Source organism: Helicoverpa zea, chromosome 20 (assembly GCF_022581195.2).
Source record: "Helicoverpa zea isolate HzStark_Cry1AcR chromosome 20, ilHelZeax1.1, whole genome shotgun sequence".
In the NCBI taxonomy this organism is placed as follows: Eukaryota; Metazoa; Arthropoda; class Insecta; order Lepidoptera; family Noctuidae; genus Helicoverpa; species Helicoverpa zea.
This window is the reverse complement of record NC_061471.1, coordinates 1,629,410-1,657,296: the sequence shown is the minus strand read 5'-3', so window position 1 is coordinate 1,657,296 and position 27,887 is coordinate 1,629,410. Positions and strand designations below refer to the sequence as shown.

The 27,887-nt window shown below is 39.8% G+C and overlaps 1 protein-coding gene across 1 annotated transcript; it reads right to left on the bottom strand.

Annotated features, from left to right (window-relative positions):
* Window positions 1-38: 38 nt before the first annotated feature.
* LOC124640308 (cyclin-dependent kinase-like 4) lies at window positions 39-27,555 on the bottom strand. The gene is made up of 9 exons (XM_047178023.1): window positions 27,296-27,555; window positions 19,358-19,547; window positions 14,790-14,909; window positions 10,097-10,262; window positions 2,983-3,090; window positions 2,280-2,422; window positions 1,899-1,994; window positions 1,626-1,757; window positions 39-200 (listed from the first exon to the last, which is right to left on the bottom strand). Exons 1-9 carry the CDS (start codon window positions 27,424-27,426, stop codon window positions 93-95), a joined length of 1,194 nt encoding a protein of 397 aa, XP_047033979.1. The 5' UTR covers window positions 27,427-27,555; the 3' UTR covers window positions 39-92.
* Between the last annotated feature and the right edge of the window lie 332 nt (window positions 27,556-27,887).

Below are 27,887 nucleotides of genomic sequence, written 5' to 3'. Positions count from 1 at the left end.
ATACAGAATAATTTGATGTCCCAAATAAAAGTCCACAATGAATTAGTATTTCCATTTAATCACAAAGGCAAGGGCCGCACGCGGGGCGGTAGTCAGATGGTCGGCAGGTGACTCCGGGAGTCCAGCTCAGACTTCTTGTTCTTGGCCGGCTGACTCCGGTCTGTCACTATCAGTTGGGGCAGCAGAGGTGATGATTGTACCTGTGGGAGAACATCAGGATTTTAGGAGTTGTCATTTATGGGCAAAAAATTTTTTACAAGGCTTTTTTGCCTGTCTTGGGACATGATGTATCAAAAATATACCTTTTAGGGATGTGGTTCATTGTTTAATCTAAAATAATATTGCAGAGTTGGGTACCTATTTCAAAATGTACTAACGACTGCTTTTGATCGTATTCTTGCCGTAGTATTTTCTGTAACAGTCGGACTCGGCTAGAAGTTATTTCTCACTATTTCTAAATCGTTTTTCGGTAATTGCTAACTACTTAAAAAAATGGCATAAGTACGCGAAACTCATTCCTACACGCAATGCTATCGATTAAATGTAAGTTACCCACTACAATTACTTAAGTGAGGTAATAATTTTTTTTTAGAAAACCTACTGCTGTTATAACTACATAGGTACATGAAATTGATATCCAAATCCTACAAAAAAATAACCCATTAGTCAGAGGGGACGCTGCGAGCCCCTCAGGCCAAAGCTGGGGTGGCAGCGTTGTTCGAAGGAGTTAGCGCGGCCCTGGGTACACTGTGGGGTCCGGAAGGAAGGAAGTCTGACACGCCTTAACGCTGCACCCACAGCGAGCGAGATTATTTATGAGTCATTTTGATGATTTAATTTAAAATATATGACTTTTATAAAGTAGGTAACTACTAATGAAAAATCTATGCCAACAAGGGCTATGGAGCTATCTGAACAACAAAAGTCGTACTTTTCACTTCATATCACTTCTGCTTCAATGCACGAGTACACTAAAGTCTGCTATGGCAATCTATTTCTTCTTTTTATTAGACTTTTTCTTAGACGTAGAGGTAACGACACTCATTTCTACGGGCGACTCTTCCGGCACGACATCGGCAGCATTCAAGCGGTTCATAAATTCACGCTGTAGGATTAGAATTATTTGTCAACAGGCTTTTAGAGCCCCTTTATCCCACTTTTTAAGAAAGAAAGATCTATGTACTTATATAAAATGACTAGGTATGTATGATGAAGTCCTCCTAGCCAATTGTCGTCAACGGCAGCTGTTCTGATGTAAGAAGATAAGTCAACTGTTATCGTCATCATCATTTAGGGATAGGATCCCCACTGCTAAATACAGGCCTCTCCAATTTATTTCCAAAAAGACCAGTTAGTTGGAAGCTGCCTGCCTCCAACTCCTGCTCGCGATCTTTGTTAGACGGTCTGACCATCTCGTTGGAGGCTTATGCTATGCCACTCCATGGTCTCCACTCGCGCAACCGTTTGGCATATCATATAATATGATAGCCTTTTAGCAATGCTGCAAGAGCCTGCAATCTTACACCCGCTTGCTACTCGAACTACTTGGTCTTTTCGATAGGAGAGACTCCGAGAAGATTATAGATTTCAATATTTTTAAAGGACGTGACTTCGATGTATCTCACCTGAGCTCTTCTAGATCTCTCGTACTCCTCGTGATCTGAATGTGGTACTGTGAAGAGGAAGTTCTCGAAGATGGGGTGCCTCAGCAGTTGCTCGCACGTCCACCTCACCATGGGGTCTTTGTCTAGGCATTTCTGAAAAAGAAAAAGAATAAGTAAGAATAAAGACTTGGTTACTGATTTCAGCAGCTTAGTTCTCGATCCTTTATGTTCCCTTTATAGGATATCGCCGCTACATATCTACAACTCTATTGCCAATTTCCAGTAGGTACTCACATTCATAAAGTCTAAGACGAGCTCGTTGCAGGAGTACCGCTGCGGGATCTTCTTCTCGAGCGGCTCCACTGTGCTCGGCTCTGGTAACGCCATGCCCTGTTTGTTTCACCACATTAGGTACTTTAATTTCGTTAGAAAGCTTTTACGCATAATTTGCTGATGAACATTTTGGAAGTACCTAATTGACCACGAATAACTCGCCTATATATGATTTACAGTTTGCTGTCTATTTATAACTTGTAAGATTGTATCTGCTGTAAAGTTAGCCTTTTAAAAGAGTTTCCATGCTTAGGTAGTTTCTTTTTTGTCACTTTTACCTATCACACATTTTAACACACTTTAAAAGGTCTTAAAAGGAAATACAATCAATTGAGCACTAACCTGAAAGAAGGTATTTTGTGAGAATATAGTCATATGCCTAGGCAATAGATCGCCTAACGTCTTCCGTATTAGGTACAACTGGTCGAGGTCGCTCTTGCCAGGCCATAGCGCCTCGCCTGAAAGGAGCTCTGCAAATACGCAACCTGAAACCAGAGGCGCCTGATGAAATTATGATGTTAGTGTTTGTGAATGTGAAGATAATGGTAGGAGCTAGAATTTACGAATAATTTGTAACATGGTAAAAACTAGCTGTAGAAAATTTAGGCTAGCTTTTATAAATGAATGTACCTAAAGTCTTTTATAAATTTAAAGATTTTAATTTACTAAGTGTTTCCATTTTCAGCATAGTTTAGGTTTCAGCATAGTCAGGTTTAGGTATCGACGCGCAGGAGTCGCAAATTTACCAACGCCATGTACCCTAAGGGGCCATCACTATCATCATCATCATCATCATCAGCCTATCGCAGTCCACTGCTGGACATAGGCCACTCCAAGTGCACGCCGCTGAGATCTATCACAATGCATAGCATAAACTCGCCATCTGGCCCTTTTAAATCAGGACATAGTGGAATTACAAAGTTTGCAGAAATAAGTCTGAAAGGAATGTCTAGGACACATCTTGTGCAGCACGTTAGACGGCTAAAGACGTTCCAAATCAGATGACAGGGTCATCCATGTTGCCAGTGATAAGTGTTAAACATACCTATAGCCCAAACATCAACAGGTGTACTGTACATGGTATCGCCGACCAGCAGTTCCGGCGCGCGGTACCACCTCGTCGCCACGTAGTCTGTGTAGCTCTCCCCGGGGCCTGGACATGTTGGCGGAAACACACTGTTAGTACTGGTGAAAAACATGGATGAATACGTCTGTACAGTATGGTTACCGGGAATATACTGTAATGGGCAGTAACTTCTGGTCTGAACGCTGCATTAACAGTTGTTGCTGATCAATTACAGATGAGTCTATGTTTTCCCTACTAACTTATCTCCGTAGATCGTTTTCAATAGTTTCTAAGTCCCATATCCATTAGAGATCAATGATTGTCTGTTGTTTCTGGATAGAGGAAACCGGGCTATAGGGTGATAGGATCAGATAGGTAAGTATGGATGTCATCTAAAAGTCTATTGACGTAGAGGAGTATTATAGGAGTAAAAGTTCAAGGTAAGTATGTAAAATTGGTCTCGAACTAAAACAAAAAACAACAAACCTACGGTTCTAGTTGCAAAGTTCAGTAATTTGCAATCTAATTTGAATAAGTTGCTACCTAAATAAGTTTTTGATTTGGCTTTGTTCAAATCGATGACGCCTACGCCAAAATACTAAGTAATCAAAGTTAGGCACATTTTGACACAGCAAATATAGGTATTTCGATTGGCATAACAGCTATCAACTGCGTAGTTTCCATCACAAAGGAGTATTCTTTAAATACCAGAGGTAAAGGTTAGGCGATCCGCAAATAGATTGCCTATTGTGGATAGTTTGATTAATAGCTTAAGAACCCCTGGTAGGATGTAATAGAACCTATGGCTGTAGGTGGCAAGACCTTGGCTATTTATAGCCTTCCGTGATTCGCTGCGTGTCTAAGATCGAATGCATAAATACTTCGTGGCGTAAGCCTATCTTTTATTCATCTGTTTTTGTCTTGTATAACATTACACTCTTATACTTTTGTCTTGGAAAAATAAAGGTGTCTGGGGTCTCAAAGTACCGAAAATTAAAATTGAGATAATAGACCAAAATTCATGAAAATGTGAAAGAAAAAAAATAAAGATGCACTGTATTAAACGACGAGCTATGTGAAACCCAGTCGTCGCTATTGGATGCAGAGATAGGCGCGATGATAATTGTTGGGAAGATTTTGAACCAGATCGTGGATACATTTAGAGGGATGATCGAAGAATCAGTAGATGGACTGTGTGAATGATGATATGGGGATAGGAAAACTTGTATAACCTGTTCCGTGAAAATTTCGACCAGAATATTACTCGTGAAATAACGATTTTTAAAATATGTATCCAAACGGTTAAATTATGTCTGCAGTCTATCCATCCAACAAACGATTTCGTAAGTACGTATGATAAATTCGTACACCCGGTCATTATACTATAAATTAAAGCGGGAACAGTACTGTAGTACATTACCTAATATTTATTAAACAAAAAACCTTGGCCTTAGCATTGCCATACGGTTGGAGGTCGCTGCGGTTTTTTCATGAGCTTCAGTGCGGTAACCGAGGTTTACTTAGGGAGTTCTATGGTGTTTCTTGTCTAATAACATTTATTTAACAGCTAAAAGCGGTCTTTATTTATGTGTAACTTGATGATTTGTGTACGCAAGCCTGACATTTATCAGGGTAACAATAACGGTTCATGTTTTTACGCTCTTTCTTCAATAAGTACATTATCGCTTTCTTTCAGTAAGTATATATTTTTGCTCAATTTATAGATAGGTATAGAGACAATCCAATACGTCCTTTCATGGTCTATTCTGGGAAAAAACGTCATCGTCTGCGGAGACGACAGATGTTTTTGAGAAAACGCTTAGGTACACCAGGTCTTGTACCTAAATGTAAACCTCCTTCTGTTACCAATTCGATAGCTAATCGCAAGGAGACCACTTAAAGTTTAAATTAATTCAGTACTTAAATTTTAATTTGAACGATAATTATTACTGGTCACTGAACTTGAGAACTTTACAGGCACCTACTAATTAAACACACGTCTGACACATACAAACAAATGTCAACACACATACAAACAAACCAACACACAAATCATAACACGCCATCATGTCGTTTGGACAAGCATCAACTTAGATATTGATCTCATAACTCGCTGAAAATGAAACTTACATGAATTTCATATAGGTACTTATTCAGATTAAATAAACCTGTCATTAGTTGTAGGTAACTATATCCTTGACAGGTAATGGGTAGTCCAGCAGCCAGAAATTCTGATAACTACTTAGTCTAACAGTGTTGCCCAGATAACTGGGTTGAGAAGTTCAGATAGGCAGTCGCTCCATGTAAAGCATTGCTTGTATACAATGTATACCCTCTTTAGTTCTCGCAAAACATAATGGCAGTCACCCATACATGAAAGGTTTCTGCAATAGCGTTTAGGTATGCCTATATTCTATGAGCCCTAGTTGCCTGATATAAAGGGACAAATAAATAAATGATAATCGCAAAAGTATTAGTCACTTATTACCTATGCTGTCGTCAAGTTTTCTAACTATAAATGCAAGTCAGTATACACTGAAGAAGGTAGATAATAGCTTGTTTAAAAAACCATGCTGAATGGCACACAAATCAAATAAATCATCGAATTACCGACCATTAAAAGCCTGGATCGATAAAAAACGGTTCACGTGCGGAGTAAATACCGTGAAGCATGCAACGTATGTGACTTATATACGGGTACCGTACGTAAATACCGTAGCGTATGTTTAAATAAAGCCTTATTACGTGTCTGGAGCTATTTCAAGGTAAATGCAGGCAGTTAGAAGTGGTTTTACGAGTCATTTAAATTATAAAGAGGTTTGTTTAAAAGTGAACAAGAGGCTACTAATGATACCGTTTATTGGCAATCTTTACTGTTTATAGAACGAAAATATCCACCACGTAGATTGTTTTTTGGATGTGACTGAAAATCTAGTTAAACACTCTATACATACAATTCTTCGATTATAAATGCACTTACGGCATTTTCGTTAGGTATTAGATAGATAGCCGTATTGACATTTTGTTAAAATTAACCAAATAAAAACCGCATACATCATTACAATAATTGCTTTCAAAATGGAAATAAAATAAGAATTATAGAAACCCATTTAAACGCAACCATCAAAAAAAAAGTCCCACCATTTTCCCAAAAAATCATTACCCTAATTTAAACTCCATAAGGGTTGCATGAAAACTGCACTTGAAAGAAAATTATGCATACAACGATTTATTCCGTTCCCCCCATGTTATACATCGTCGATACGTTTATCAGCTGGTAAGATCAGCCAAGAGGCCGATTGCCGATAAGCTCAACCTGGAAAACAGTCTATGGCTTATCGTTCACCTAGATCGGGTTGAAATGTCGACAGGTTCAGTATAAAAGGGATTAAAACCAAGTGTTTTTGTCGATAAAATGATGATTAATTAAAGTTTTTATCGATGTTATTGGATTTTTAACACCATTTTTGTATTAGTTATAAAAAAAGCTTTATAGGTTAGCGGTTGACTTTATTTTTGCCCGACTTTGCAGAAGAAGGGTAATGTTTTTACCTATGAAATAACTAAATTAGGACCCAATATTTGATTTTACATATATTTAATACATCTTAGATGTCTAAATTATGACATATTTAACCACGAGTAAGCAATACGGTAGATATCCTTCACTGCTTAGCACCACTTTGGTCCAGTTACAATTATTAATTTCAAGGTTTTAAAGTCAGTGACAGGCAAAAATTGCATATGAATAAAATAACTAGTCATGTCTGATACATTTTGACCCCTTAACTCGTAAATCAGGGTCGTTACTCATTTGCCTTATTGAACGAACCGATTCACATTTAATTCAGTACGGGGACCAATTAAAGTTAGGTAAATGAGGAGCGTGCTTAATAATTTCAATAGATTTTACTTTTAAATAGGTTTGGCACACTTCATATTAATTTTAAATAGGGTATTACTGCTTAACCTGTCTAGTTAACCGAGTGAAAACAATGGCAAAATACATTAATATGTTTATTGGTCACTAGGTTTGTAACGGGTTCCATAATTCCTATTGTTGATGATGCACTTTACCGTATTTTAAATGAAATGTTTATTTATATTTGAAATACCGCATGCTGACACGATATAGGTACCTACGGGGACTTTTAAGCGACCAAAAGAATTAAGAAGGTTCTCAATCCGGATTTTTGTATTTTTTTGTAATGGTATTCAAACCATTTTTAGCTTTAGAGAATTATGTATTGCAACTTTGTTTATTTTGAATGGACTATCAAACGGCCCATTTTCACTGTCAACATTTTTTTCAACATTCGTTTTTCTTACTGTACAGTTTGAAAATTATAACATGTTGTTTTAAGAAAATTGACGTTTATGTTTTAGCTTGACCCCTTTTTAGGTCGACGTTTAAGACTTCGTTAACATTACTATAGTTCGGCCATTCAGAGAATGCGTTCCTGACACGTCGCGATTGAACTGACGACGTAACTTTGCAATGGCGTTGCAGTTACGATAAAAATATTTTTGCTGGTTGTTTACCGTTTTAACAATTGAGGAGCATTAAAACAACATTATTATATCAATAATCAATGAATGTTATTACGTCGTCAGTTCAATCGCGACGTGTCAGGAACGCATTCTCTGAATGGCCGAACTATAGCTACCTACATACCTACATCAAACTACCATAAATCGTTACTCTAGCTACAAAAGCCATCAAAATTGGATAGTTACTAGCTCTCCTGCGAACGTCCACGCCGAAGGGTATCATGGTGTGCACTGAGTACTCGGAGGAACAGCTGCCACCTGGGGAGAGAGGATAGATAGGATAGGTAGGGATAGATTATAGGAATTGGTGAGGAGATCGCTCTGTTGTCAGTGGTGATGGTAATTTGTATGGGGAGAGAGGATAGATGGGATTGGTTGGGATAGGTTTTAGGAATTGGTGAGGAGATCGTTCTGATTTTTGTGATGATGGTGATTTGTGACAGTGGTAAGTTGTAGGTATAATAAGAGCGTTCTAAAATAGGTAACGATGGAGTGATGACTTGCGCAAGACGGCTGGCAGGAGCTGGATGCGAGAAGCCGAAAATAGATCTCAGTGGCGTGCACTTGGAGAGGCCTATGTCCAGCAGTGGACTGCGATAGGCTGATAATGATGAAAATAGGTAACGTAGCATCTGAAGTTGATACGAATTATAGGTACCTACCCTTACATTGTTAATTACAAATAATTGATTGATTAACGGCCGAATACTAAACGTCATCATTAATTACTGTTAATTGAATTGCTGTCTGTCGCAGTAATTTGTTTTAATTAAGACAGAAAGAGTTAAGTAACATTTCAGTTTTTCAGGGTAAATAACCCTTCGTTTTTTGTTCAACTAGAACAGCGTAATAAAATTATATTTTCCCGAAAAACCATAAACAAATCAAATACCACTTTTATGTCACAAAATGAAAATATACCTGGCTTTTCACACTTATTAAGTTTCAAGTCCTAACAAGCAAGAGCATAAAATGATTTTACGACATTCATAAATTACTACAATAACTTTATTACTCTCTTTTGTTGAAAAGGTGTGAAAATTGCCATCATCTTATGGCCTGGGAGATTTTTTAAAATGTAAACAATACTAAAACAATTTAGCTGTTCTCAACCTAAAGCTTGATTTAAAACCTTAATCCGAAGCAATAAAACTGAGATAACACACTATAAGACTGGTAGTTACCTAAAGATCTTTTATATTATGAATTTGCAAAATGTGCGTCGCATTATCTTAAAGGTAGCTTAAGAATCAGCATAATCCTTACTTACTTGAGTAGAAATATTAAAATTGCACAAGTAGCTCTGTCTATCTGTCTGGCTAAGCGCTTTCACGCCAAAACTAAATAACCGATTAAATAAAATTTGGTACACAAGTATGTAGCTTAGCAAACCTGCACAGAACATAGCCTACTTTTTACCCGGTAGCAGGACGTAGTTCCCTCGACATTCTTATAAACCCGTAGGACATCTAGGAAGGCATGCGTCACTAAGAAAAATCTACAAAAATCACAAAGTCACACGCACTGATCATCCTAGCGAAGCTGAAGTCGCACAGTTTGACGACGCCCTCTGACGTCAGCAGTATGTTCTCCGGCTTCACGTCCATGTGGATGCAGTTATGTCGGTGGCAGTAAGCCACGCCCTGCAGGGTCCTGTAACTTGGTCTGTTGGTCGAGCTTTTACGGCAAAACTACCGAACCGACTAAAGAAGCACACAATAGGCTAGAATCTTTTAAAGACACAAGCTACTTTTTACAGAATTGCAGGACGTAGTTCCCTCAAGATTTGGCTGAAAACCGTAGGACATCTAAGAAGGCATGCAGCGCTAAGAAAAATCTACAAAAATCACAAAGTCACACGCACTGATCATCCTAGCGAAGCCGAAGTCGCACAGTTTGACGACGCCCTCTGACGTCAGCAGTATGTTCTCCGGCTTCACGTCCCTGTGGATGCAGTTGTGTCGGTGGCAGTAAGCCACGCCCTGCAGGGTCCTGTAACTTGGTATGTTGGTCGAGCTTTTACGGCAAAACTACCGAACCGACTAAAGAAGCACACAATAGGCTAGAATCTTTTAAAGACACAAGCTACTTTTTACCCAATTGCAGGACGTAGTTCCCTCAAGATTTGGCTGAAAACCGTAGGACATCTAAGAAGGCATGCAGCGCTAAGAAAAACTAACAAAAGTCACAAAATCACATGCACTAATCATCCTAGCGAAGCCGAAGTCGCACAGTTTGACGACGCCCTCTGACGTCAACAGTATGTTCTCCGGCTTCACGTCCCTGTGGATGCAGTTGTGTCGGTGGCAGTAAGCCACGCCCTGCAGGGTCCTGTAACTTGGTATGTTGGTCGAGCTTTTACGGCAAAACTACCGAACCGACTAAAGAAGCACACAATAGGCTAGAATCTTTTAAAGACACAAGCTACTTTTTACCCAATTGCAGGACGTAGTTCCCTCAAGATTTGGCTGAAAACCGTAGGACATCTAAGAAGGCATGCAGCGCTAAGAAAAATCTACAAAAATCACAAAGTCACACGCACTGATCATCCTAGCGAAGCCGAAGTCGCACAGTTTGACGACGCCCTCTGACGTCAGCAGTATGTTCTCCGGCTTCACGTCCCTGTGGATGCAGTTGTGTCGGTGGCAGTAGGCGACTCCTTGCAGGGTCTGCCAGATTATCTGCTTCGAGAGGAGCTCCGGACAACCCTGGTGGAAGAAGGGTGGAGTTAGTGGTTTCGAGAATGTTTGAAAGTTTTGGATGGTGTAAGAGAATGTTTGGTTGTTGACGCGTTGTTTTGTCATTTTGCGATTTTTTTACGCGCGGCACATGAAGCGACAGAAAACTTGTAGCGCGGTTGTACGTGTATTTGCGTTTGAATATCATCAGTAGGACTAAGAGACAGTATTGACATAATAGGGATAGAAAAAAAATTGGTTGTTTGTAAAGTAGGTTTACGATCGAGATATTTACGTGATAACGTCTTATTGGTGATTTTGGGAAGTAAGGAATTAATGAAGATAACAATTTTTTCAAATTTTAAATTACATCTATCGTTTTATTCACACTTTTGATGATAAATTTCGGGTGTAAAAATCTCCATTCGTTTGTATGCCGCTAGAGTGAGAGAGACGGAAGATCGGTCCACTCACTCGAACGCTATGCCAGCCTCCGCTCATGAGGATTCCGCGTGACAAGTTTCACGGAATGACTGGCAGCGCTCGAGATGAGACGGGAGATCGGTCCGTCTCTCTCTCGTTATACCTGCGATCGCGCTCGTGAGGTTTTGGTGTGACACATGTGTTAAAGACGTTATCACGTCAAAAAACGAATTAAGTTCAGTTGCATTGAACAGAAAGCGATAAATCTAACTTCATCGCACGTACCAAAAATAAATAAATATGGGTACTACGTCTCCCGTGACTCAAGCCTACGCAGGTAGTCTACGAATGCTACGCAGTCTGTGCTACGCGACTCTGCTACGCCATGAAGGGCGCGTTGCAGATTTGGTAGCTACAGACGTAATTCTGTTGGTGTAATATTGCAAAAAATGTATTCACCTTATTCGTTTACAAAACCATACCATAAATCATTTATTTATTTTGTAATAAATACCGAAAATTAGATAATAAGTAAAATGTTTATTTACTAACATCAGCCAAGGCATACAAAAACTCGGAGAAATACCATCTATTTGCATAATTGCATAGTCTACCGTAATAAGAGTTCCGACCAAAATGCATAACAAAAGTAAAGGTTCGTTCACATCAGCTATTAGCTGCGGTCGTTGCATGGCACTGCGGCTTCCACTGCGGTGGGAGTGCACCCCAATCTACTTAATAGACTTCCGAAGTTGATTGTTACCGATTATTTCGGCCATTTTTGTTTTATGCTGTTACCTATAAAATTGACGGTGTGTTTAAGTTTGTGGTTATGTTTTAATATTAGGAAAATGTTATGAGGTAGGTCAGGTTAGAAGAGCTCAGAAACAATTTTTTGAAGCGCTTTGCTTGTACAGTTTTAAGTTTTGTATTCTTACAGCCAGTTTCTTCATCAAAAGTTAAAGCCAAAGTAAAAGTCAAAGTAATGTCTAAAGTAAAAGTAACGGTCAAATTCAATTTTTCTATTAATTTTGCTGTCACTTTAGCCTTGAAAAACGAATTTGACCGTTACTTTTACTTTAGACATTACTTTAACTTTAACTTTTGATGAAGAAACTGGCCGTTAATGTCAATATATGCTTAATATTAGGTATAAAAATATATTTATGGTAATTTGAATATGTACATACGTTTAGTTTTTAAAATACATATTACGTATTTGTTTATGCTCTTATTACCTATGACTATAAAATGAAAAATACACTATGTATTTTTCATTTTATAGTCATAGAATTCCATGAGAGAAAGATTACCGTCAACAAACCAGTCAAACAGCATGTCCTTGGCTCAGATTTTCGCGTAAAACAAAATCCACGTGCATACTCACCGTTTAACAGTTCAAAGATAAAAATACATCGAAACTCACGATACCTAATATCGATTAGAAACCGTTCAACCGAATTAGAATCGCGAATCGACTTTTATTTGTTTTGTCGAGGAAAAATGCTTTCGTTAACCCTTGCCATTTCTATGGGGTTCGTGACGGGGTCGTGACAGTAGCCCTTTCAATGCACGACGTAGTATTACGCCTGATTATTTTTCTAGAGAGATTTTTCTAAATTTCTCTCCGAAATATTAGTATGTTTGTTATGTATGTATATTTTTAAAAGAGTATTTTTACGTATGCTTGTATTTTGAAATGTTTATCTTTAGACATTTTAGAAGTGAATTAAAACTTTTCAACAAAATGTTATCAATTCTAAATAAATAGTCTAATCTATTATTATTCCTCCATGTATTTCTTTTTTTCCTTTTGTCGTAAGATTTTAAACTTTTTTCGATATTTTAAATAGAATATTACATACTACCCTAGCGTGTATTAAATATTATATAACATAATAATTATACCATAAAAAGAAGCTACGTATTACGATGATTGATTTACATAATAGCGTCAAAATAAAGGTTAGCAGAAACTTTGCAATATAAATTCAGACAAAAACAAAGATTTTTAATAGTAATTTAACTAAGCGGTTTGTAAAAAATAAAATAGATATGATCACGCGAACTTAATTAATATTCACTTTTGATTGAACTTCGTAAGTTTTTTTCAAAGTCAAATGATTGCATAATAACAGGTTTGTTTTATTAAATAGCTAAGCAAGTTATTTTGTCTATAAATATTCTTCTAATAAACTAATCATGGAAGAACGTTTATAATAGGATATCATTTTAATGAGAGTCATCATAATACCTAGCCATTTTCCAACTTTGTTCGGGTCGGCTTCCAGTCTAACCATATGCAGCTTAGTACCAATATTTTGAATGGACCAACTGCCTATCTGACCTCTTCAAGCCAGTTACCCGGGCTACATGATACCCCCTGGTTGCCAAATTTCATTTTCATGAAACCGCGTGCAAAAGCTAGTACTAACAATATAAAATGTGGTAGTTTTCCCCGGAGGCAAAAAGAGTAAAAGTTTTGGTAATTGTTATAGGTACACAATAAAGAGAAAGGTAAAAACTGTAGCAAGGTCATTTGACATTTTTACGGGTTGTTAACGTAGTGTGTATTGATTTTCTTTAAGTATTACTTTCTTTCAGTTACAATGCTTCATGTTATGCTTTGTACAAAGTATTATATTTGTGTCAATCAATGTATAATATTTTATGAATAGCAAAACACGACATTAAGAAGTTGGAAACTTGATAGGCATGTTTTTTCGGAAAACCGTTTCTGTTATTTTATATCATGTTGTACAAGGATCTAAGGCAGACAAGCTGGCATTTGATGAGTTATTATAATAGTATAAGAAAATAAAACATGCTGAGTTTCCTTAAGTTATGTAACCTATTAAATTCTTTAAAATTCTAATAATAGAGAATTATTACGAAATAAAATAATTGTTGTAGAGAAGTATCACTAGGTGATGATAGATGATGATGATGATGAGGTATACTCACAGCAGGATACTTCTCCAGCTCATGCAGCACCGTGTGGTCACAGTACTCGAACACGAGGTGCAGCTTGCGCTTGCGGCGAAACACTTCGATCACTAGGTGATGATAGATGATGATGATGAGGTATACTCACAGCAGGATACTTCTCCAGCTCATGCAGCACCGTGTGGTCACAGTACTCGAACACGAGGTGCAGCTTGCGCTTGCGGCGAAACACTTCGATCACTAGGTGATGATAGATGATGATGATGAGGTATACTCACAGCAGGATACTTCTCCAGCTCATGCAGCACCGTGTGGTCACAGTACTCGAACACGAGGTGCAGCTTGCGCTTGCGGCGAAACACTTCGATCACTAGGTGATGATAGATGATGATGATGAGGTATACTCACAGCAGGATACTTCTCCAGCTCATGCAGCACCGTGTGGTCACAGTACTCGAACACGAGGTGCAGCTTGCGCTTGCGGCGAAACACTTCGATCACTAGGTGATGATAGATGATGATGATGAGGTATACTCACAGCAGGATACTTCTCCAGCTCATGCAGCACCGTGTGGTCACAGTACTCGAACACGAGGTGCAGCTTGCGCTTGCGGCGAAACACTTCGATCACTAGGTGATGATAGATGATGATGATGAGGTATACTCACAGCAGGATACTTCTCCAGCTCATGCAGCACCGTGTGGTCACAGTACTCGAACACGAGGTGCAGCTTGCGCTTGCGGCGAAACACTTCGATCACTAGGTGATGATAGATGATGATGATGAGGTATACTCACAGCAGGATACTTCTCCAGCTCATGCAGCACCGTGTGGTCACAGTACTCGAACACGAGGTGCAGCTTGCGCTTGCGGCGAAACACTTCGATCACTAGGTGATGATAGATGATGATGATGAGGTATACTCACAGCAGGATACTTCTCCAGCTCATGCAGCACCGTGTGGTCACAGTACTCGAACACGAGGTGCAGCTTGCGCTTGCGGCGAAACACTTCGATCACTAGGTGATGATAGATGATGATGATGAGGTATACTCACAGCAGGATACTTCTCCAGCTCATGCAGCACCGTGTGGTCACAGTACTCGAACACGAGGTGCAGCTTGCGCTTGCGGCGAAACACTTCGATCACTAGGTGATGATAGATGATGATGATGAGGTATACTCACAGCAGGATACTTCTCCAGCTCATGCAGCACCGTGTGGTCACAGTACTCGAACACGAGGTGCAGCTTGCGCTTGCGGCGAAACACTTCGATCAGGTTTACTAGATTAGGGTGCTTCAAGTTCTGCGAACAAGAAACTTGAATTACTAGTTAGTTATAGGAACACAGGTCGTCCGGAGCAAAGACAATAGGTCCAGGTGGGGTTCCACGTGCGGGGCGGACTTTGGGTGCGAGTGCGGGGCTGCTGTGCAGACCATGTTCTACCTCATCGCATGTTCACTGTGCCCTGAAACTTGCTCGCGGGAGGACCTAATGAGCGCATCCGGCCGTGCTCTCGATGTGGCGGCATATTGGGCTGATAAAGTGTAGTTCACTATGCGACATGACCTCGATACCAAAGAAGAAGAAGAATAGGATTAAATGGTATTGTATTCTGAACTAATATTATGAACGTCTCTACAAAATGAATTTGCCTATCCAAATTAAGCCCTACAGTTTTCGGGATACCAACTATCTGCTCGTTCAGCCGTTTTGCTTTGATATCGCAACAAATAAGTTATCTGGTTTAATAGGTACAAATAGGCAAAAAGTGAAACTAGTATTAATAAAAAATGCATAAAAAATCAGCTTTACTCGCCTACGGCATTAATTACCCAGTTATAATAACATTTGCTACCAAAGGACATACAGGACATACAATAATAATCTATTTTTGTCACACTCAAAATTGTAACTTATATCGGTTTATTATTCAAATAAATGTATAATTTGGAAAATATTTTAGTAATTTTCTAATTATAACAACTCCAAATTATTCTAGTATTATTCAATAATTTTGGGAAAACAATCTTTGCTAAAGTTGCTCATTAAGTATTTTGCATAATCAATATCAAGTTGTTTTTCGGGGAAACCCAATCAGCAAATAGGTTACGTTACATAATAAATAATGTATCCATCTATATATAAATACATAAGTGGTTGAAAGAAATAAAAAAAATACGCGCAGCCTCTAGACATTCCCAAACTAATCTTGAAGTAGTCTAAAACTTCATCAGAGTAAATTATACTCACATAAAAAAGAAAAATAGACGACTAAGCTAAAAATAAATCAGTCGTTGCACCCACCTCTTTTTAATCGTTCGGTCAGTTTCTTGACATTTCACCTTTACCACACAAATGTAGACAAACAAACAAAACCAAAAAGGCAAAAAAATAATAATAACTTAGTTGCTTATTAAAGAGCCCCCTCTTTAATAAGCAACACAAAATAAAAAACTACAAAGGTACATTAATTGTAATTACAGTCACGCATACATAGTTTTAAAGGGGGTAAAAAGCAAAGGTTAATGTACTTAGTTTTCCAACTGTAATCAAGTTTCATATGTAATAGGGGCGAGTCCTCCGACCCAATCAATCTACCTTAATAATGACAAATATACTTCTTATACCTGGCTTATTCTTTTGTATGGCTGTCATGTCATTGAACATCTCTGGTAGTCGTTAAAGGTAGTCAGAAGCTTGTAAGTCTACAGGTGGTGACAGTCCATGAGGACTTTCCCCCCTGACAAAAAAAAAGCTGGTAATTCTAACAGCCAATCTTACCTAGGACCATTCTTGTCTTAAAAAAGTAATAAGACAAAATATCCGCCTATTTTTGTGGACGCGTCTATCAAGATACTAGCTTCTGCCAGCGGTGTCACCCGCATCCCGTGGGAACTACTTCCCGTACCGGGATAAAAAGTAGCCTATAGCCTTCCTCGATAAATGGGCTATCTAACACTGAAAAAAATTTTCAAATCGGACCAGTAGTTCCTGAAATTAGCGCGTTCAAACAAACAAACAAACTCTTCAGCTTTATAATATTAGTATAGATTTCACGCTAACAGAAAAAAGACATAGTAAATAATGAGAAGAAAACCTGGCTTTAGTGAAGATACTGGTACAGTAGGGTTAATAAAGAAGAAAACATAACTTTGTCGACAAAGTTGTTGACTGCCTCATATTTTTGTCAAAGCATAAGCATGTTCTTGATTGGTGGGAAAAATTGTCTAAGCGTCTAACTGGCTCTTTTGTCCAGCAGTGGGACAGTCAAGACTGGCTAAAAATAACGTTTGTTCTACCATGTAGTTCATGTTAGAACATAAAAGATAGGATACCTATACATTAAAATAATAACAGGTACAGCATAAAATAATCGTGTATCATTTAATTTAATGACACAATACGTTGAAACATGCGACTTATTTCATGATAACATGATTCACGTCTAGGAATTGATATATGACCACCATCTTTAAATTCCCATAATCATTGTGAATGCACAAATCGATATTTGTGGCCAATTTTCTCATTATTAGTACTCTTGGCCTTGGAGGGGTTGCAAACGTTATTACTTAAAGGTCACTTCATAATGCAGGTGAAGGAATTAACATAGATATAAAATGATAGGTGCTTAATTAACAAGTATTCATAAGTGAGTCGCCGGTCTAAGGTTAGTACAATTTATTATATTGTCTGTTTCAGGATTCAAACTGCGACAGATCACAGAGCTTTAGAGGACAGCTGGATGATGCATTTACAAGTCACAGTGCAAGAGGACAGACAGGTGAAGAGGAAGTTAGGACCAGAATAGAGAGTGAAGGATTAATAAGTAAAGTACATAAGCAGATAAAAGTAAAAAGAATGTGAAAATAGCGTCAATGGACATGTGTAGTATAGAACTTTAGCAATACTTCCTATGTGCTCACTTTAGGGACACGTGGGACATGTTTTCAACGCAACAGAATAGTTATTAATAACAGGACCTTTATTTTATCAATTGAGATGACAACACAACATAACATTAATCAATTAAGTGAAGTTTTCGTGTTATTAGTTCCGTATTGTCCAAATTGACGGAACCACGTCATCGATAATATCTATCGATAACTTCACTTATTAGGATTGGATATTTTAACCATGAAACTGAAGGTTAAAAGGGAGCTTTTAAGTTACCTACCTACAAAAGGCAGTACAGTTCTAAAGACTAAAGAAAGAGTTCTGTCGTCAGTCGTGGTCCTATTTTAATTAGAAAGTACTGAGTGACACGTACTAGTAGTTTTGTACTATAATTCATTTCATTACCTATTCCTTTTTTTCAGGGAACAACATTGTGCAACACTTTATCTCGCAAGAATATAGTAGGAAATCCCTCTGCAAAAAGAGCCTTTAAGGTAGAATTCCGTGGATAGCGGCTACGACAGCCGCGCGCGGCTTACGACAGTCGTCGGCCGCGCGCGACAATAGTCAACCTATGAAAATGTATGGCACCGTTGCCGAGGTCCGCGACAGTCGCGCGCGGCCGACGAATTTCGTAAGCCGCGCGCGGCCGTATGCATCTCAACATGGTCTAGCGCTTAGTAACATCTATATAATTTTAGTAAAACCGGAATTGAATTGTTTTTTATTTAGTCGGCAAAACTTCCTTTTGTTTTCATTACAATACAAATGCTTTTGAATCAGTATTGGGTAGTATCCTTCATCATTTCTACTTTTTAAAAATAGGGTCGATTGGTAATCTATTTTCATAATACAGCCACAGCAATACGTCATCCTCTTCTTCTTCAAGGATATCAATTAGCACTTCGACTAGAGGGAACGGACGAACAAAATCTACTAATTTCAACACAATGCCGCGCGCGGCTTACGAAATTCGTCGGCCGCGCGCGACTGTCGCGAGCCTCGGCAGCGGCGCCATACATTTTCATAGGTTGACTATTGTCGCGCGCGGCTGCGTAAACCGCGACCCACGGAATTCTACCTTTATCTAGACAAGTTTAAGTGTTTGTTTGTTTGCTTGCTAATGTAGATGATTTTTAGGGTTCCGTAGCCAAAATGGCAAAAACGGAACCCTTATAGTTTCGTCATGTCCGTCTGTCCGTCTGTCCGTCTGTCCGTCTGTCACAGCCGATTTACTCGGAAACTATAAGTACTACAGTGATGAAATTTGATGGGAATATGTGTTGTATGAACCGCTACAAAAATATGACACTAAATAGTAAAAAAAAGAATTGGGGGTGGGGCCCCCCATACATGTAACTGAGGGATGAAATTTTTTTTTTTCGATGTACATACCCGTGTGGGGTATCAATGGAAAGGTCTTTTAAAATGATATAAAGTTTTCTAAAAAACATTTTTCTTAAAGTGAACGGTTTTTGAGATATCAGCTCTCAAAGTCGTAAAAAGTATGTCCCCCCCCCTCTATTTTTATAACTACGGGGTATAAAATTCTAAAAAAAATAGAGGTGATGCATGCTAATTAACTCTTTCAACGATTTTTGGTTTGATCAAAGTATCTCTTATAGTTTTTGAGATAGGTTGATTTAACTGTAATTTACGGAACCCTTCGTGCACGAGTCCGACTCGCACTTGGCCGGTTTTTTAGTGTAAGGTAGCTCATTTATCGAAGGGGGGGTACTATCAAAGTTAAAAGTAGCTTTCTTCACGGGAGCGGGTTATAGTTCCTACAGGACCCGAAAGAAAACCCCATCAGAAGCTAGTAAACCAGATAAAGCAAATTAACAAAAACTTACTTTAAGCATCCTAATCTCCCGAAGCGCAATTTTCCTAATGAGGGGATCGTCTTCGTTCTCGACGAACTTCTTGACGGCGACTATCTCGCCGGTGTCGCGGTTGCGGCACTTGTACACGAGCCCGTAGGAGCCCTCGCCGAGCTTCGCCAGCTTCTCGTAACGCTCCATCGCGCGACTGCTCGCGCGTGACCTGCGGAAAAGACGAAGTTAGCATTTGATTGAAAATTTAAACTTGGGTTCCAGGATAAGTATGGTTAGTAAAGACATCTTTGGCTTTAGTGGGACGACCTGTTTTACGGGAACAGTTAGATCACTTAGTTACATGTCGGATGCTTAGTACCAGGAGGTTGGTGGTATACGGACCTATTTTGTTAAGAAATCGGCGGAATAAGGTTGGGTGTAAAAGTGATTTAACAGCTATCGAATTAGGAGAGTATGACCTGTCTAATGGACTAACAGCCAGTTTCTTCATCAAAAGTTAAAGCCAAAGTACGCCGCGCGTCAGTCACGCCGCGCGCGCGTATGCGTACGGTTGGATATTGTGCGTGACGGTGTGGTATTACGGATTTAAAAATGTCCTCTGTGGTTAAATGTGCAAACTGCAATGTAGTGATCAACGAAGTTTTGGCCTTCGTCCATAATAAGATTGCTGTTATGGACGATGAAAGTATTAGCAGAATCTGTGTGAGCGCTTTCTCTGAGAGTGAAATAGTAGCGGCGAAGAATCTGTTGTTCGAATCGTTGCCGACAAAGAAACGTAAGATAACGAGGAGGAAGGCCGGTAAAAGTGTTCGAAACATAGACGACATAATCTGTGTTATTCGCGATACCGACTCCGAGGATATCCCCGTCTTCGTGGCCCGCGATCTTGAGAAGTTACCCCCGGTTCTGTTCGATCATGTTGACGTGACGAGGCTACTGAAAGATATTGTTAAGCTGCGGCAGGATCTCGACATGATGAAAGAAGATTATGCTACAGTTAAACAGATGAACCAGTTGAGAACTGAGGTGCAAAATCTTTCATCAGGATGGCGCAATGTAAACACCAAAAGAGGTGCAAATGTCGCAAGACTTGCAAACTTTGAGTGCGATAGTGGTCCCATCGGGTTGCCGCCAGAGTGCAATGAAGGCAGTAGTGAATGTTATCAACAACAATCTACGTTGGAATCAGCATTAAAAACCGTTATTATCGATAATAAAATATTGGAGGGTAATAGTCAAAGTCATCAAGGCGAGTCTACCGTCGAACGACGAGCAACGGCTACGATGACGCATGTCGCTGGTCAGCTGATCGAGTCGCTTGCGGCTCCGCACGCGCAGTCGGCGCCCGTTCCACTGCCCGCGCCGGTGCGCGAGGCGGTCGCTGGGGCATGGCCCCTGACGCCGTCCCCCGCGGCGACCGGCGGCCGCGGTCCCCTGTCCCCCGCTCAGCTGCCGACATTATCTAGTCCGGCCACCAGTACTGCGCCGCTACCACCACCAGTCGATAGAATTGGATCCAGCCCTATGGCGCCTAAATCCTTAGCGGAGATTGTTAAAGAAGGGAATTGGAAGACACAGGCCCCGAGTGAACAGTGGATTCGTGTTCAAAACAAAAGGTTTCGAAACCGTTTCGTTGGGAAGCGAGGAAAAGCGGAGCCTGAGCCTGGATGTAATTTTATGGCAGCGGAAACTAAGGTTCCCATGTACATTTATAATGTGGCAAAGGGCGTGTCTGTGTGTGATATCCATACCTACATAAAGAAAAAAACTAACATGGATGTTAAAATTGAAAAAATGGACATGAAGTTAGCGAAGGATTACGAATCATACAAAATATTCGTACCAAAACATTCCTTAATAAATTTCCTTAATGATGACTTCTGGCCAAAGGGGGTAGCCTATCGTCGATTTGTTAACATTATCAAACGTGATAAGGAAAATGTCCGTGTGACTAGCGAGAATATAGGCAAATCGAATAATTTATGAATAATATCAACTTGATAAGTTTTAACTGCAAAAATGTGACGAGGTCACTGGAATGCGTGCGGCAGCTTTGTCGCTCGGCAGATGTTGTGGCGCTGCAGGAGACGTGGCTTATGCCGCACGACCTTGGATACCTGGCCACGATAGACAACGACTTCGCCTGCACGGGTACCTCTGCAGTGGATACAGCGGCAGGAGTGTTACGCGGCAGGCCCTATGGCGGAGTTGCCCTACTGTGGAGAAAGGTTGCGTTTCCGACGGTAACCGTAGTAAAGTGCGATAGTGTGCGTCTCGCCGCGATAAAAATCGAGCTCAGTGATCGTTCCATCTTAATATTTTCTGTGTATATGCCTACCGAATCCAATGATAACTTAGTGGAATTCACAGAGTGTCTTAGTGAAATGACAGCTATAATTGACAGTCACAATGTACAGTCAGTGTTCATGTTAGGGGACTACAATGCGCACCCCGGTGAGTCATTTGCTACCGAACTTTTATCTTTTTGTGCAGAACAATCGTGGTACTGTGTAGACCTAGAACTTATGCCGTCGGACAGTCATACGTTTGTCAGTGATGCGCACGGTTGTCGGCGCTGGCTCGATCACTGTCTTGTGACAGGTGATGCGCGGCAGTCCGTGTCCGCAGCCTGCGTGTTATATAATACTTATTGGTCTGATCATTACCCCATATCTATACGTTGTAATTTTAATTTGATTAAGCCTAAGATTTGTATACCCACTGTTTGTATAAATAGAATAGTCTGGGGCGAACGTGACTCGACTCAAATAGCGAAATATAATAGTGTATGTCACTCTAGACTTCGTGAAATTGATTTTCCCTCAGAATTAAGAAGTTGCTCAGATAATATGTGTTGTAACAAAAGTCATAAAATCCTGTTAGATAACATGTATGACGAGATTATTTGTATAATGTCGGAGGCCGCTTTAAGTAGTTATAATGTTACTGAAAAGCGTAGAGGTAAACACATTACTGGGTGGAATAGGCATGTCCGAGGCGCTCATGAGAGGGCTCGGATATGTTTTCTGGCTTGGCTGTATGGGGGTAAGCCTGAGGCGGGACGTCTTTATGATGATATGTGTGCAACAAGGCGCGCTTTTAAATCAAAATTAAAGTGGTGTCAAAAGAACCAAGAACAGATAAAAATGGATATTATTGCCGAACTTCACTCAAATAAAAAATTCGGTCAGTTCTGGAAAAATACCAATAAAATGAATCATAAGCCGGGCCTCCCCGTCAGCGTGGCGGGAATGCACGAGCCTAGTGAGATCGCCACTATGTTCTCCCACCATTTCAGAGTGGTCTCGCCTCTGGGGCCAGCGCGGCAGGAGCCCGATGCTGAGGAAGGTGGTGAACGTAGTGTTTATTTTACTGCGAAGGAAGTGCGTTCGGTGATCAAAGGCATGGTGAGGGGTAAATCCCCGGGTCACGACAGCCTCAGCATCGAGCACCTGCAGCACGCAGGTGTACACTTACCCAGAGTGCTTGCTATGTTTTTTTACTCTGTGTTTAGGCCACGCTCATCTGCCTGATAATCTAATGCGCACTATAGTTGTACCTGTCATTAAAAATAAAACTGGTGATACATCGGATGTAAACAACTATAGACCGATCTCACTAGCCACAGTGATAGCCAAAGTGTTGGACAGTCTGCTTGGTCAGCACCTGGATAAACACGTCTCGCTAAATGACGCGCAGTTTGGATTCAGGCCTGGGCTTTCCACCGAGAGTGCTATCCTGTGCCTCAAGCAGACTGTACAATACTACACGAGTAGAAAGACCCCAGTCTATGCATGCTACCTAGATTTATCGAAAGCATTCGATCTAGTATCGTACGATATTCTATGGGATAAATTAAAGGACGAAACTTGTTTACCTAGGGAATTTGTGCTATTATTTATGTATTGGTATAATAAGCAAAAGAATTGTGTAAGATGGGCAGGCTCTCTTTCGGAGGAATATAGGCTGGATTGCGGGGTGAGGCAGGGGGGGCTGACCTCTCCCACGTTGTTCAGCCTGTACGTCAATGGGCTGATCGATGAGCTCAGCAGCACCGGCATAGGGTGTCATATAGATGGAGTATGCGTGAATAACATCAGCTACGCAGACGATATGGTGCTGCTGAGTCCATCGATTGGTGCCTTACGAAAGCTCCTAAAAATTTGTGAGTCCTATGCGGTGGCTCATGGGCTCAAATATAACGCAAAAAAGAGTGAAATAATGATTTTCAGACCGGACAACAAGCGATACACATTCGTTCCGAAGTTCACTCTAAGTGGAACAGCTCTAAATAAAGTTGAAAAATTTAAGTATTTGGGCCACTGGGTCACCGAGGATCTTAAGGACAGTGAGGATATTGAAAGGGAGCGCAGAGCGCTGTCCGTCCGTTGTAACATGTTGGCCCGCAGGTTTTCACGGTGCACAGGGACTGTCAAAGTTGCGCTTTTTAAAGCATACTGTCAGTCCTTTTACACCTGTACCCTGTGGGTTAACTATACGCAGCGGACGTACAGCGATCTGCGCGTTCAATACAATAACGCGTTCCGGGTGCTGATGGGGCTGCCGCGCCACTGCAGCGCCTCCGCGATGTTTGCGGCGGCTGGCACAGACGGCTTTGCTGCCATTATGCGCAAGCGGTGCGCTTCTATCATGCGCCGCACGCGCGACAGTCCCAACAGCATTCTGCGCGCGCTGGTGGATCGGTGGGACTCTCCGATACTGGCACGCTGGATACGGTTGCATGCAATCGTCTAGCTGTCCAACCGAACCTGCCAGTTCATTATTTATTGTGATTTAAATGTTTTAGGTATTAGTAGTTACTAACACTAGTTTATAAGCTTGTAATTTTACTAACAAATATGGATGTAATTTTAGGATGAATCCGAAATAAATGATTTATTATTATTAAAGTAAAAGTCAAAGTAATGTCTAAAGTAAAAGTAACGGTCAAATTCACTTTTTCTATTAGTTTTGCTGTCACTTTAGCCTTGAAAAACGAATTTGACCCTTACTTTTACTTTAGACATTACTTTAACTTTAACTTTTGATGAAGAAACTGGCCGTTAGTATACTTATGTACGAGTATAAGTAATCTCTATCCTCTAGGATGGGCCCATGTTGGGTCAGTCTCTAAAGAAAGTAAGACCCCGAGTATCAGCTACAAACTCTGTTAAGCCGAAGAGAGCTGCTACGATATAAACACATTACCGATATATATGCAAAAGGCAAGTAAGCTACCTGAAAGTGATCACTTCAGGCGATACGATAGCTCTATTTATTTCCTCCCCTCTCATCGTGGCACTGTAATTTTAACCCCTATAGTCGAAAAGTGTTCTGCATAATTTGTTTCTGCTCTCCAACATAATTTGAAGGAAGCAGATATTGTGGTAGGATTTATTCCAAAGTATTTTAACTAAACATAACCTAGAGGTCTAAAGGTATCATGGCAATATCATGGAGAATAACTGACAGGCATTTTGACGTGACAGATTTGTGTGCAGTCATAAAGAAGATCAGGTCTTGATGATATCCTCTTTCAATAAATAATAATGGAAAATATAAAGACTTCTTGCAATTTGGTAGTAAAGAGATCATTCGACTGCTATGATTTTATTCTATTTTCCCTTTAATGAGATACATTGGCAAAGGAGTCATTAAAAATCTATTATTTAGGTTCAGCTGGCGATTCTCACGCTGAATATTATAATTTCATACTAAGGCTATGGAGTCACTGATAATTAAGGGTTACGCAATAGGGTAAGTTACCACCCAATATATCGGCCATTTAGGTAAGCATTGCCAAGTGACTGAAATAGGTAATGGTCCTCATCACCATAGGCAGAAATGGAGAAGGCTTGTCAGATAATCTATGAAGGACTTTTTTCAAGGAGACGAATTTTAGCTATAAAGAGTACGACCATTGCATAGGAGGAAAGCTTAACCAAAGTATAACACTAGATCGATAACTGTGGCTAGGTGTTAGGTAAACAGAAATTTCAATAAACTGTCGTCAACCTGTCTACCTGATATTACAACAAATAATTGTAACCGATAAGCCAACGGCTATCGCTCACGTTTCAATCATCTTATATAATTACATAATATACGAAAGGTTAATTGCATTGAGCAATTAAGTTATTATCTAACATGACGGCGTTTATCGCCTTTGAGTGCCATGATACTCATATCGTTAATAAAAGAAATAGCCGGGAACGTCCCTTGTGATACCTATAGCCAATCGTTATAGGATTTGTTGCAAGCTGCCGCGGCCCTGATACATGAAAGGCTCCAGAAGAGACATGGTGGATTTTAAAAGTTCGGTAAAAGTCTGACACTCGGCCAATCTCTGATGATTTTCACCAAAAAAGGTATAATTAGCCAATTTTTGCGCTTGTAGGGAACATAAAACATAGCCCTTCTTGCAAGTCGGGCATGAATTTTAAAATCAATGAATCAAGTGGTCATATCGAGATTTGAAAGGGTATAATTTAGGCGATCACCAAAAATATTTTTAAGACTCTAAGCTGAGGCACCAAATAAAATAAACAACTCCAAAAAAAATAAATTGACTTTATTAAAAGGGCACTAAAGTATACAATATTATGATCCAAAAAAAATAAAATAACATCAGAAAAATCGCAAATCTCGCACAAATATTATTTTTGGTTCCCAAAATGGATTAATGGTCACCAAATTCTATCCAACTAAAAGATTAATATTACTACCAAAATCAAAGTTAGTGACGAAAACGAATCGCTGCAAAACCGACTCCACGTAGTCTTGTCTGCCCTACCCCTAGAGTGCAATTCAAAACCGCGTAGGCGCAGAGGGGCGAGGCGGCCTGCGAGCTGAGGCGCAGGTAGTTTTTGAGGCTCGCCGCCGCGGCTGAGGCTGGCCGGCAGAGCCGGCCAGCAAGCCGAAGCTGCGGTGGTGAGCGTGAAAACCATCTGCGACGATAAGCTCGCATGGGACCGCCGGAGCCCCGCAGTGCCGGAGCCGTGACAGAAGCCATGCTTGCTGCATGTTGCGTGCTTACATTTTACTACTGAGTTACACACTAATTCATATAACAATAAATAAGCGACGTACGTTTGGGAACCCCAGTATATTAATTGGTATTTGGGAAATATTCTAGCGATCGTTAGCTTTTTTAGTCTAACAAAAATGACCAAATTAGGAGTCATGGTATTACATAATTGGTAACATCTAAGTAGTGACAATATATAATATTTGGTCTAAAGTGTATTTTAAAGGCGTCCATATATTTTTTTAGTAGTCAATAATACGAAAAAATGGTTTTACCTAATAATATTTTTGGAAACGTTATTTGGTGACCATTTATCCATTTTGGTAACCGTTTAGAATTTTTTTGGTAGTAAAATAGGTACTTTTTTGGGTGGTGTTTAAACACAAGCCGATTTGAAATGTACGTCCATAGATTACGATTGGAAAGAAGAAGATCCTAAATTCGACTTTAATTAGATTGGTTTATAAAGTTCGCAGCTTATTATTTTGTGTCAAGGGAACTCATTGTCTAAGTTAGGGGATGTTTCAAGTTCAAGTTCGTTACTAATTTACCTAAACTAGGGTAAACATTGTCACCCCTGCTTATCCAAAGTATTTTTTTTGTAATGCAGGTTAAGTTATGATAGGACCTCAGCATTTTTTCGGATAGATCGAAATTTAAGGTAAGGTACCTAAAGTCATTTTAGTATTTTATTTTACTGAACAACATTTTCATCCCGTATACGATTTACATAAATTGAAAAAATTGCGAATTTCGACAGTTTTGCTAGTGTCCCACGCATTAAAGTTTCTCAACGTTTTAAAAATCACTAGGTATACCTATCGATCATCCGATTTTTGCGATTTCAACCTTTATTCGCAACAGAAAAGGGAACTTATAAAAAAGAAAATACGTCAATTTTCACATTGGCTACGTCCATATCTCCTTACCTCCTTGGTAGCAGCGGCAGGTTGTTGCCAAATAACCACAACCGTTTATCACCGAACCATTTCTCCATACAGGATGCCACGTTGTTCCACAGCTTGATACGCGAACAGTCCCACACAATAGAATCCTTCATTCGCGTATCCGAACGTGAAAACTCGCGAGCATATCCCGCCAAAATCTATGTCAAAAATCCCGCCGGTTTGAATGACGTTAATGACGATTTTATTTTTTTAATTTGTGCACGAGTTGTCGTTGCAAAGGCTGCCAAGCTTTTAGTTGTGCTTGAAGGAAATATCGATCGGTGTTTTGTTTACAGTTTGTGTGGGCCTGTGTACATGACAACCGCGGTGGTAGGGCGGAATGTAGGCTAGAGGATCGACAGACTTTTTATTTTTTAATGTATTATGGGGCAAAATCATTTTCCAATATAATACAAGGATAAGACATTGTTTAATAGGCTTAATTTCCTCAAGAGAGGATCAATTAGCCCCAGGACCATAAGGCTTTTCCATTACTTAATTTATTATTTTAAGGAAAATACCCTAATTCTTGGTGGGTTTGCGTGAAATTTTTTGGGACAGTCCTAGCTAGATA

Coding starts and splice junctions, on each gene's coding strand:
- LOC124640308 (XM_047178023.1), bottom strand. CDS start 27,426: ATGAAGGATTCTATTGTGTGGGACTGTTCGCGTATCAAGCTGTGGAAC. Junction 14,910..19,357: donor GGGAGATTAGGATGCTTAAA/GTAAGTTTTTGT, acceptor TCTTGTTCGCAG/AACTTGAAGCACCCTAATCT. Junction 10,263..14,789: donor AGCTGGAGAAGTATCCTGCT/GTGAGTATACCT, acceptor TTCTTCCACCAG/GGTTGTCCGGAGCTCCTCTC.